The 12,603-nt window shown below is 46.3% G+C and overlaps 1 protein-coding gene across 2 annotated transcripts in view; it reads left to right on the top strand.

The window, feature by feature from the left end:
- ptch2 (patched 2) overlaps positions 1-12,342 on the top strand; it is a 28,456-nt gene extending 16,114 nt beyond the window's left edge. Inside the window, exons 10-23 of one of the 2 annotated variants that reach the window (XM_034613043.1) lie at positions 2-133; positions 219-374; positions 493-585; positions 696-821; positions 1,665-2,052; positions 2,147-2,668; positions 3,288-3,430; positions 3,557-3,737; positions 3,829-4,109; positions 5,344-5,481; positions 6,021-6,163; positions 8,938-9,343; positions 9,459-10,026; positions 10,156-12,342. In XM_034613043.1, coding sequence (XP_034468934.1) covers positions 2-133; positions 219-374; positions 493-585; positions 696-821; positions 1,665-2,052; positions 2,147-2,668; positions 3,288-3,430; positions 3,557-3,737; positions 3,829-4,109; positions 5,344-5,481; positions 6,021-6,163; positions 8,938-9,343; positions 9,459-10,026; positions 10,156-10,190 — 3,312 coding nt within the window. In that variant the 3' untranslated portion in view covers positions 10,191-12,342. Of the gene's footprint in view, position 1; positions 134-218; positions 375-492; positions 586-695; positions 822-1,664; positions 2,053-2,143; positions 2,669-3,287; positions 3,431-3,556; positions 3,738-3,828; positions 4,110-5,343; positions 5,482-6,020; positions 6,164-8,937; positions 9,344-9,458; positions 10,027-10,155 lie in introns of both variants that reach the window. The other variant, XM_034613042.1, reaches the window with a different exon arrangement.
- Positions 12,343-12,603: the final 261 nt, after the last annotated feature.

Below are 12,603 nucleotides of genomic sequence, written 5' to 3'. Positions count from 1 at the left end.
GGTCGTCCATCAGAGCATCCCAACTAACTCCAGCCAGTCAATCCACGCTTTCTCCACCACCACCCTCAACGACATCATGAAATCCTTCTCTGATGTCAGCGTCATCAGGGTGGCTGGAGGATATTTGCTCATGGTGAGCATATTATCTGATTTAAATTGAGTTAGATTTAAGATGTTTAAAATTATGATTATACTTAATGTGGACGTCTTCTCTCCAGCTCGCCTATGCCTGCGTGACCATGCTAAGGTGGGACTGTGCTAAGTCCCAGGGGGCCGTGGGGCTGGCCGGTGTGCTGCTGGTGGCCCTGTCAGTGGCCGCGGGGCTGGGTCTGTGCTCCCTGCTTGGCCTGTCCTTCAACGCCGCCACCACACAGGTACACCAGAACGGAAACTTCAATTTGTTCTCTCGCATTTTTGTTCTTCTTCGTGATATCAGATTTTAATGCCACACACTACAATATTTCATTCTCACCCTTTTGTTTTTCTTCCTAGGTGCTTCCCTTCCTGGCATTAGGGATCGGTGTGGATGACATGTTTCTGTTGGCTCACTCCTTCACAGAAACTGGAACTAGCATCCCATTCAAGGTACCTTGAAGAGTCTCCTCTCCTGTCCTTTCCTCTCCTCTCCTCTACTGTCCTCTCCTCTCCTCTCCCCACCTCTCCTCCCATCTCACTTATTTTTTTTCTTTTTACAGGACCGGACAGGCGACTGTTTACGTCGCACTGGCACCAGCGTCGCTCTGACTTCCATAAACAACATGATTGCATTCTTCATGGCTGCCCTCGTACCCATCCCTGCCTTGCGAGCTTTCTCCTTGCAGGTACGTTTTGCACACACACATACACACTCGCACAGACATAAACAGATGTACACAATCACACACCGAGAGGCCGGGGGCTCCTTTGAAAATGAAAGAGATAATTTAAGAGAGGTGACATTTATTCAAAGTAAGGGAAAGCCTTTGTTGCTCCATTTTATTGCTGCTGCAGCTACGGGGCCAACTTTTTTTGTGTGTGTGCCTCTGTGTGTGTGTCTGTACGTGTGCATAAATGTGTGTGTGTTTGTGTGTGTACATGTGTGTAATGTGGAATAATCAGAGCAAAAAGAGTGATGAAGAGACAGAGGCAGAACAAGAGGGAGAGGGAGAGGGAGGACTGGATCAGTATATCACTGGCCCCTTCAAGGCGGTTTGCTCTGATCTGTGACTAACTGTGGGTGGTCCGAAACACACAAGCACACACAAATACCCACACGTAGACATATACACACACTGGAAACCACAGCCAGTTAGAATGTCAGCTTCAGGGGCTGGAGGGAATGGGGAGGTGGTGGTGAAGGGCGGTGGTTTTGCTCAGACTTGCAACATATATATATACATACATATATATATAAACCCCCTCCTCCTCCTCCTCCTGCCTCTTTCTATCATTCTTTCTAGTAGTTCTTTCTTTCTGGCACTCTTTTCTTTTGTTCTCTCTCTCTCCCTCTCCCCTCCTGGCTTGCTTAGTATTCCTGTCTGGTGATTTAGAGTCTTTTCTTTACTTTCTGGGCTTAAAAAAACAGGAGCCCTGACTCTCCTCAGCTGAATTAGGGTGCCAGTAATTTCAAATACTGTTCTCCGCCTCTTCTCACTTTGTTTTTCTCTCTGTATTTCTCTCCCTAGGCGGCCATCGTGGTTGTGTTTAACTTCGCTATGGTGCTGCTCATCTTCCCCGCCATCCTGAGCTTGGACCTCCACAGACGCGAGGACAAGCGTTTGGACGTCCTCTGCTGCTTGTACAGCCCCTGCTCCAACCGAGTCATCCACCTCTCCCCGCACGAGCTGTCGGACACCGGGGAGCAGCCGCACACGCCCACGGCTGCAACGACGCACACGCACCAGTACACTGCTGGGTCCACGATCACGACCAGCACCCAGATCACCACCACAGTGCAGGCGTTCACTCAGTGTGACGCAGCAGGACAGCACATTGTTACAATTCTACCGCCTACCTCACAGATCTCCACCAGCCCACCTTCCATCATCCTCTGCCCCACCTCCCAGGCTTCAGGTAAATAAAGTTATATGAAGCTTGTTTTTTTTTTGTCAAATTCTTTTTTGGCCAAAACACTAATAATGTTTTTTGCTTTTCCTTCTTCTAGGCATCACACCTTCCCCCACCACCACCTCAGTGCCTGACCCCTACGGCTCCCAGCTATTCAACCCTACCTCCAGCTCCACCCGGGACCTCCTCGCCCAGGTGAAAGACTCCAAATCGGGAAAAAAGTGCGTCCCACTCCCTTTCCTACACTGGAACCTGTCCAGCTTTGCCAGGGATAAATACGCCCCTCTGCTCCTCAATCCGAAAAGCAAAGCCATTGTGGTGGTCCTCTTCCTGGGCCTCCTGGGCCTAAGCTTGTACGGGACAACCATGGTGCACGACGGCCTCTACCTGACCGACATTGTGCCACGCGACACCAAGGAGTATGATTTCATTGACGCCCAGTTCAAGTACTTCTCCTTCTACAACATGTACCTTGTCACCATGGATGGATTTGACTACGCTCGGTCGCAGCGGTTGCTGATCCAGCTGCACAACGCTTTTAACTCCGTTAGATGCGTGGTCAGAGACAGCGACAGCAAACTGCCTCGCATGTGGCTGCACTACTTCCAGGACTGGCTCAGAGGTAAGAATTCAGGAGGAATAATGTTATTTTTTGAATGAGTCATGCAATAATTCTTTCCCCTGAGGGTTTTTGAAAATGATACCAGAAACTGGTTGAGGTTTTTTCAGGTGTGCTTTTTTAAGGACAGGAGTGATTGAGTGAGTGTGTGTGTGTGTGTGTTCCTATGTGTGTGTGTGTGTTCCTATGTGTGTGTTTGCAGAGGGTGAGTGAAAGTTCAGAGTTCAGTCATGCTGTGTACAACTGGGCTAAGGGGTGGTGCAGTAGACGGGTTAGGGTCGTAGGTTATCTTTGCATGGCTGTGTGTGTGTGTGTGTATGGTGTGTGTGTGTGTGTGTGCGTGTGTGTGTGTGTGTGTGTGTGTGTGTGTGTGTGTGTGTGCGTGCGTGCGTGTGTGTGTGCACGTGTGTGTGTCCTCAGGCTCAGACTTGTCAGAGGCCCAGTGAGGAGGAAGTAATCGCTAACAGGTTGATCAGAGCCAGCTGAGGAAAAAGAGAGACAGAAAAAAGAAACTTGATATTCCATATTGTCAACATCACTTCCCTCATTGTGATCATAGAAATCATAATATTTCTAAATGACACCCATAATTAATCCTTCTTTTGTTCTACCTCACACATAGGTCTACAGATGTCTTTTGATGCTGACTGGCAGGCAGGCAGGATTACAGCTGACAGCTATCGCAATGGCACGGAGGACGGAGCTCTGGCGTACAAACTCCTCATCCAGACCGGCTCCAAGAAGGAGCCTTTTAACTACAGCCAGGTATGTCCAAGAGCTTCAAAGACAAAATAAAATAGACAGAGTTCACGTGTCCTTTCTAGGACACAAGGTGTGTGGCATTGTAGATAATTATATTATAATGTTTTTGACAAATTCATTTTTCTCTAGCTGGTGTCTCGTCGGCTGGTAGACGCTGAGGGTCTGATCCCCCCAGAGGTGTTTTACATTTACCTGACCGTTTGGGTCAGTAACGATCCTCTGGGCTACGCTGCCTCCCAGGCCAACTTCTACCCCCATCCCAGAGAGTGGGTTCACGACAAGTACGACACTACAGGGGAGAATCTGCGCAGTAAGTGACTTATCTTTATAAAAATGTGGATTGGACATGCCTGAATCACTTGTAGTACGAACATGATCTCTAATGTCCTTCTCTCCTTCAGTCCCAGCTGCAGAGCCCCTCGAGTTTGCCCAGTTCCCCTTCTACCTGAACGGCCTTCGCCAGGCTAGCGACTTTGTGGAGGCCATAGAGAGTGTGCGGGCCATCTGTGACGAGTTCAGCCGCAAGGGAGTGTTCAACTACCCTAACGGATACCCCTTCTTGTTCTGGGAGCAGTACATTGGCCTCAGACACTGGTTCCTGCTAGCGATCAGTGTGGTTCTAGCCTGCACCTTCCTGGTCTGTGCGATCCTCCTGCTCAACCCCTGGACCGCCGGCATCATTGTAAGCCAACAATCTCTTCATCACGTCCTACTCTTCCTCATCCTTACCACTGTTTTCCATTCTGGCCTATTTCTGTCTCACCTTGTCCCTCTCATCCTACGTCAACAACATCATTACCCCCTTCCTCCCGCTCCTCTTCCTCTCACTTTCTTCTCACCCTTCTCCTCACAGCTCAATAATGCTGTCTAGGGGGCCCCTTTTTCTCTGTGGAGGGCCACTACGCACGCACACACACACAGGGACCTTTGTCATTCTAATGTAAGTTGGGCCGTCCTTAGAAAAGGAAATGCAAAGGAGCAAGAAAGGCTTTGCCCTCCTGAAGCCTCCACTTCCAACTCCCTCACAGCTTTTGTCAGAGAGAGAGGGAGAGGCTTGGGGACAGGACAGATCTTCCCAGTTGCGACCTTGGCCTGCTCAACCCATCCATCAGGGATATGTGGATTTGTGTATGTGTGTGTGAGAAAAAGAGAGAGATGATCTGAGTGTGCAGTGTTTGGAAAGCATTTCACACACAAGCTGGTGGGACTGGTGATCCCAAAGGGCCCCCCAGACTCGCACACATACACAGATCCACATATCCCTGGCCAGTGGGGGTGCCGAAGTGTAGCACAACAACACTGCCAGTTTCAGTTGGAATGTGTTTAATTTAAGTAGCGGTCCCTCAGCCGCACTGATTGAGACAGCAACTCTACCCAGTCTCCTCAAGACACAGCGACACGCATGTATGGTTTCCAAGCATCAGCCTGCCAGTAAAGGTTTCACCCAGCCCGTATGTGGTCGTGCAGTAAAACGGCTTTTATCATTTCCAATTTAACCGTGCCCCGGCTCATAGCCCCCGCTGGGATCAAAAGCTCCTGTTGGCTGGGAATTGTTTTTTCTCCTTGTTTTTGAAGACTTGTTTGTATCGTGGTTTACAGTAACATCACCCATTTACTGCTAAGACAAACTGAAGTACTGATGTGGCATTAAAATGTCGGAAACAATAAAATAAGCATCGCAGACTGCTATCATGTGATAGTTGCCCACAGGTGGATCATTTCAGGCCATGTGGTTGTGATCCTGAGCACAGGGTCAAAGATTGTGTAGAGACAAATCTGCACACGACATTACGTTTTATTATTTACGTGCTTTTATTTTAGGTTTTTTTTCACTTACTTGCTAGTTATCTCGTTACACGTCACAGTTTCTCAAGTATTGGACATCGGCTCACTTCCTTTCCGTCTCTGCTTCTCAGGTGTTTATCTTGGCCATGATGACGGTGGAGCTGTTCGGCATCATGGGTCTGATTGGCATCAAGCTCAGCGCCATCCCCGTGGTCATCCTGATCGCCTCTGTGGGCATCGGAGTGGAGTTCACTGTTCACATTGCACTGGTGAGTCAACACATACTACTTCACTTGAAACCCGAAGTTTCTGGTTAGACTGTGAAATAGCGACTATACACGAACATGTGAGCACAATAGAATTAATCTTAATCTTAATCTTAACTGTGGAGTTGCATACAGCAGGGAAGAATTACATTTAACCTGTGATTTTACTTTTTAATTATTGATTGAATGTAATTTCTCTCTGTGCTAGGATTTAGCTTAACCATTTCATAAACGCAATAGGCTGCATTTTGCAAACATTTTAGTCGTTTTAAAGTGCAAAGCACAGACTCCTGTGGCTTCATGCCTGAAATGGAAAGTGATTAAGGTGAAATAAGTGTGATTAAATATTTACTAGGGAAACTTTTGGCTTCCTGGTTCACGCTGGCAGCTCTCGAGCACAGTGTAGTCTTGTAGTGTAGCGTAGCAATCCCCAACAAAACCAAAGGCAGGAATTCTGAAGTGTGCCAAGCTTCGCCGCAAGCACAACTTTTGTGTAATCGGCAAGATTTCCAACTCATCCCCCCTCTCTCTCTCCGCCCCAGGGCTTCCTGACAGCGATTGGCAACAGAAACAAACGCTCGGAGGTGGCTCTGGAGCACATGTTTGCCCCGGTGGTCGATGGAGCCATCTCCACGCTGCTCGGCGTTCTCATGCTGGCAGGGTCCGAGTTTGACTTCATCATGAGGTGAGATGCTTTGTGTTTACGTATGTTTGCGTTTGTGTGTGTGTGTGTGTAGCTATGTGTGTATGTCTGCATTTGACAAGTGCAGACTTTGTGCTTTGTGTGTGAGAGTGACGGTGCTCCCTTTGGCAGCAGTGGTGTCTACACCCTCCTCAGCCCCATATGTTACCTTAACAAGAAGCAGTGTTTTGGTTTCACGCTCCGGGTGTGTGTGTGTGTGTGTGTGTGTGTGTGTGGAGCCAGTTGTCTAGCCTCTCTTGGAGACGGGAAGAAGCCTTGTGGGGGGTCAGGGGTGCTTGCAGGTGGAAATTGTATACCCCTATTTATGCGCACATGCACACACACACACACACACACACACACACACAGTGACAAAATATGCACCTGGTTCTGTCACTCTGGGCACACACACTACCATCTCCACAGCCTCGGAGCACAACAAATGGGGAAAACATCAAGGGTGTGTAGCAGCTGCTCGTAAACATGGAAGTGTTCTGCTACCCACTGGGTGGTGTCTCTCTCTCTCTCTCTCTCTCTCTCTCTCTCTCTCTCTCATTCTCATTCTCACTGATTCTCTCCCTCAAACACACACACAAGGGAATCTGTAAAAATTCCTATCATCCGTTTGGCATTCTCTCCCTCCATGTTAGGTGCCATAATAAAAAGTGGAGCTAAATTTGAACTGGTCAGCCAGTCAGTTGTGTGTAGGCCACCAACAGACTTCGCTCTCCCCACTATGCGTGTGTGTGTGTGTGTGTGTTAACGCGGGCATGCAAGTTTAAAATGTGTGTATATGTGTGTGGGTGTGTTTTCTACCACTGTTTCATGGTCAGAGTGGAAAAAAGACGAATAGCTCAATGTTTTTCAGCCGAACGTGGTCTCAGCCCAAACCCGAAACCACAACCTTGGGCTCACAGACTGCAGCAGGCTTCCGTGACATAAAAAGCAACATTTTTCTGGAGAAACAGACTCGAGGCAGAGAGAGGAGGAGAAGTACTCTGAGGGTGGCTTTCTTTGTAAGGATATGAGGTCCTGGTGGGTGGGTGGGAAGCTGGAGGTTAGATGAATGGATCCTCCACAGTGGTGGATTGAAGAGATACAAATTGAGAACTGATAGGAAACTGGACGAGGATTAAGGGAGTCATACGGAGCATTTTCAGCCTCTTGATTTTCAGCTTTTCTCCCATAGAAAAGGTCATTTTCAGAGGATGGGGTGAGGGAGAGACAGAGGGGTCTAGTATCTCTGTTGGAGGTCTTGTTTAGTTGTAGCTGTAGCTGTGAACGGGTGAATGGGGCAAGCCAGGGCTGGCTAGCTAGGGAGTAGCATAAATATACTGCTGTAAACATCTCCTGGCCTTGTAATGCACTGAATAAACAGCAAGCCTAATTCAGCTCTGCTCAGAGTCCGCTCTCACACACACACACACTTCGTAGCATGCATGCACACACATGCGGGCCACATATGCACACACACACCCACACACGGAAAAATGCACACACTTACGCTCTCTTTCGCACACATACACACACACACACACAACTCCCCAGGCTCTGAAAACGAATGGAAAAGATTACTGTTTATATAAACAACAGAATTCCTAACAGTGAGACGCTGTTGGAGGTCCCACCAAAGTCTCACTCTCCATCTTTCTGTCTCACTCCGCTCTCGTCATTTAAAAATGTCTCCCTGAAGTGTTTTGTCAAAACTAGAGGATATGCCTGTGCTTCTGATAAAGGAAGGGGAAAAAAGGACAGCAGTTTAAGAGGAAAGGGGAAAACATGTCAGAGAGCGGTTGGTGTGAATATGGTTTGTGAAATCATGCCCAACATGTGAGCCATCGACTTTTTCCTGAAGAGCGTCCTAGTTAGAACGGTACTAGTCATCCATTCAGATGAGAGAAGCGTGTTTTCAGAACACTCTGCAGCTATTATCCCCGTCCTTGTTTGCTTTTTTTATTTATTTTTTATTCCATCAATCACTTTTTTTCTTCCTCCCTCTTTCTTTTTACCTCTTTAAGTCTGGCTGGTGGTTAGCATCTCTGTGTGTCTCTCTCTTTCTCTGCTTTCTGTTAGTCTTTAAGTGGAGTCCTCTCTAATTTTCTTGGGGAGCTCTTTCTTGTGGCCTGCCTCCAACCCTGGCCTCCTCAGAGCTCCGCTGAGATGCACGCACACACAGACACAAAAAAAAACTCATATGCATAGAGTGTGAGTGAAAAAGAGAGTGAGAGAATGTCTTGTAGCAGCAGCAGTGGAGGCATCAAAGCATGTTTTAGTTGGACTGAGCAGGGAATCAGATTTTAACCCCCCCTCCTGCCTTTGATACACAAATACTGGGCTTTCCCTGACTTCTTCCCCTGAGCTGCTTCCCTTCCTCATGTGCCAACTATGTGTGTGTTTGGAATCGCACACATATGTGTGTTCTCGTCCATGTAAAACATCGCGACACCATGGCCTCTTCCCATTTTTTGTCACAATTGCACAAATTAACGATGTATGTCAAATATTAAATGTTTCCCACTTTGTGTCAAAGTGCCATACATGTTCCTGACAATCAATAAAAAATAAGATTAGAAATAAGAATATATGGATGGTGGCATAGTGCACAAGCATATGTCCTTTAGAATGCATTGGCCTATAGCCTGCTTCAGAATTAGCAGCTGCTAGTAGCTCAAAGCTATCTTACTGTACCTCACCTTCTTAAATGAGAGTTTACAAGATGCTACCATCTAGTTTAATCTGACGTCGGCTCTAACGTCCCTCATGTCTCTCTGTTCCAGGTACTTCTTTGCCGTGTTGGTCATCCTGACAGTGTTGGGCATGCTGAACGGCCTAGTTCTCCTGCCGGTCCTCCTTTCCATGATGGGGCCGCCACCTGAAATCACTCCAGTCGACAACGCCAGCCGGTTGCCCACACCCTCCCACGAGCCCCCACTCCCGCCACCCATGACACACCACGGATACTACACGGGCCACCACAACCCGCGGTCGCCCCGTCAGCAAGCGTTTTCTGAGTCATCGGACTCCGAGTATTACTCTGAGATGACCACCACGTCAGGGATCGGGGAGGAGGATTATAAGTACTGTGACCGGAGCGCATACATAGAATCGCATGTCAACGTTCCACCTCCTACGTCTCACATACTGCTGGAAGCCAGCAAGAACCCCAGCTTCCCCAAGCTTACGGTACGCTACACAACCACACAGATAAGATATGAAACTCCTCCTGTGTGATGAAGTGATCTTTAGATTAATGTGTTTTTCTCAAAGTAAATTATGAAAATGTTTTTTTATTTCGCAGGTGGTGAAGCCGTTCAAAGAAAATGCAACAGGCGCCGGTGGGAGGATAGAACCATTAAATGAATCTTCGTACAATGCACAGTCACCTCTCAGCTCCCAGGTCACGTGCTGGGACGGAAACAAGCGGGAGCAGCAGCCGGGCCTCCAGAGGCCCCAGGCTCAGCCCGGCCAACATTTACCCAGCGACAGAGCTTACTTCCCTGGGAGGACTTGTCAAAGTGGGCCCAGGCCTCATAACGGCAGAGGGCCTCAGCCAAACAGGACTAAAGGGCCAAGCTATAACAATAGCACCTCCATCCTGCCGTCGCAACAAGGCTTGACTGGGGGTCCCATTACTATGGTTACAGCCACAGCCTCTGTGACGGTGGCCGTGCATCCGAACTTGCCGGGGGCGGCGTATCAAGGCTACATGCATGAAGGTTTTGACACTGAAAGCGAGTCAGACTGTTTCGAGGCTGCTAAGAGGACTTGTGGTGACAAAACAAACTTTTCTTCATATAAGAGAAACTCTATAGAGATCCAGGACTTGGAAGAAACACAGACACAGCATCAGCTCTGCAAGACACAAGGTGAGTCAACCTCAGCTCGTCCCGACTTGTGATCCTAAGAAATGTGCTACATGAAGCCTTTCGACGGGAGCCTTCTTTTCTCTGAGCGATGTCTAACTCTTTTCTCTCTCCTGTGTTTGTCTGCTGCAGGTGGGTTGAGGATCCAGGCAGCCAAAGATTGCTAGACTCTCTCACACACACACACTGTGACTTCGGCTTCTTCAAGCCTCTGGCTGCGTCCCGGAGCACCTTGACCCCCCACGTGGCGCCACACTGCGTCTCCAACTCTCAACTGTACATAGACTTCAAACAACAACAACAACAACAAAAAAGATTTATTTCAAGGACATATTAAGAAACAAATGACTTGTTTTAAGAATTATATAAATCTATGAGTATATATTTTAATACTAAAAAAGAGCTATTTAAAGGAGTACTGTATAACTTGGGTATACTCTTGTGTAAAAGATCAGATGTAAAAGATTATTTTTGGGGGGGGGTGTGGGGGGGGCAGTTGATTTCCCCCCTCCCCCCATAGTGTATAGAATAAGAAATGTGCTATATGTAAAAAGTGTCCACAGAAAGTGAGATGTTATTAAGATATTAGGCTATTGAACATACATGGTCAGTGTTTTATTTCTATTTGTATTGTTATGTTTGGTTTTTTTTGCTGCTACACAATAATTGTAAGTGATTTGCCTTAAAAAAATGCAGTATCCCCCCCCCCCCCCCCCCCCCCCCCCCCCTCGTCTCCCTGTCTCTTACGTCAGTATACTTAGAGATTCTGCGTCTGACACACTCTCTTGTATTTTAGATATAGATATTCTTATTGCAGTGTAATAAGAGCAGAGAATTACACTGTTTCCTAAGCAGCAGTAACCACCGTGCCTTCAGTAAAATCCCCTCGTCCTTGTTAAATCGCAGCGTCCAGCTCAGTATTATGTTCCCGCTTTCGTGTGAATATCATCTGTTTCGTCCAGACGAAGAGTAGATTGATGTTTGTCAGTTATCACATCATGTGTCCATGTCTGGGAATATCTTTTTTTTTTTAAATGTGATCATTCTGTCGACACGCTGGCAGGGTCCTGTCTAATTCATGTATCATTTTTCATGTTGAGTCTGGCAATGTTCTCAGTTCTCCGCAGTTTTAAACTACTTGAAGGAGCTATGATAAGATTATACTTGTTTTTTCTACTGCAGTTTTTGTAAGCTCCACAGCGGTCGAAGTTCACATTTGTCACTTTGAGACAAACATGTTGCTCGCCTCCTCGTTTTATTTTGAAAGGGAATTAGAAAAATCCAATGCAAAGGGAGTGATTTTATTTGTTTTCTGCCTTTTCTTTTCTTTTTTCTTTGCTGGCTGCTTTCGGGTTGTAACGCGTTCATGCTGTTGTGACCCAGTGCAATTATCGCATTGTGTAAATAGGTTCATTCTTGAATTGTAATGCTTCCGCCTGCTCCGACTCACTTTCTAATGTCTCCCTCTGCTTGTTCATACAAACCTCACATGTGCCACGCTCTTTCTTTCTTTTGGTTCTTAGGATTTATCGTTTAATTTAAGATTCTGTCGTTGTTCGTTCAGTATTGGTCTCATCACTGCCAGGTTAAATTGCAGGGAAAAACTTTGCCAATCATTATTTTTTTTCTTTCATGTCATTTTTTTTTTTTTAAAGTGGCAGCTTTGGTTTCTTTTGTAAAAACAGAAGAACAGTTCAGTAGCTACTGTTCAGAAACGGGCGAAGCACCATTTGTCACTTCGATCAGACGGGAGGTGTTGTCAGACAGTGGGGGGGTTGTGGGGGGGAGCTCCTGCATTAGTTTGTAGTTTATTTCAACAACAAAAAATTGTTAATGTCATGCCATATAAATTATTTATATTAAAAATTTATTTTTGTAGTTTGTACAGATGTTAGTATCTAGACTGAAGTTATATTTTTAAAGAGTAAATATATATTATATATAAATATATCTATTTGTTGCTGAGTTTGTTTTTGTTGTTTCGTTTGCATTTTTTTTTTGATTGGGGGGAGATTATGGGAGGGAGGGGTTGACAACACTTTAGAGCAGAGGCCTTTTGTTTTTTGTTTTTGTTTTTTGTGGAGCGAAGGGTTGGAGGACCATGAAGGAGAAGGTGTGTAGGAATGTGTCACTGTTACACCTTGTTTCTAAGTTTTCTCTCGGCCCTTCCTTCTTCATTGTCATTTTTTTTTTGTATGTTCTTGTCCATGTCTAAAACACTGTGACTTCTGAAAACTATGCTCAAGAAAACCCTTGCGTGACCGTTATGTTCCCTCACCTGCTATAGAAATTTAACTAACAAAATAAATTGAATGAAAAAAAGTGTTCGAAGGGGTCGTTGCCGGTCTTTTGTGGTGTGTTTGTCTGTAACTCTGCAAAGAGAAAAGGGTCAATACTGTTATCACAAATGCAGGTGTCCTAAACCTGACTGTCTTTGCTGGTTAAATACACTCTGTAAACACTCAGTAAATTGATATTTTAAACCCCAAATCATCCAGTTATCTAAGTCATTTTAGTTTGTTAAGCTCATTGAAACAATTAAATCAGTTTAGAGGCTCAAGATTAGACAGCTATTTCCAT

The sequence above is a fragment of the Hippoglossus hippoglossus genome, chromosome 17 (genome assembly GCF_009819705.1).
Source record: "Hippoglossus hippoglossus isolate fHipHip1 chromosome 17, fHipHip1.pri, whole genome shotgun sequence".
NCBI classification, from domain to species: Eukaryota; Metazoa; Chordata; class Actinopteri; order Pleuronectiformes; family Pleuronectidae; genus Hippoglossus; species Hippoglossus hippoglossus.
Note: the sequence above shows the minus strand (reverse complement) of the source record. Positions and strands in the feature narration are given on the sequence as shown.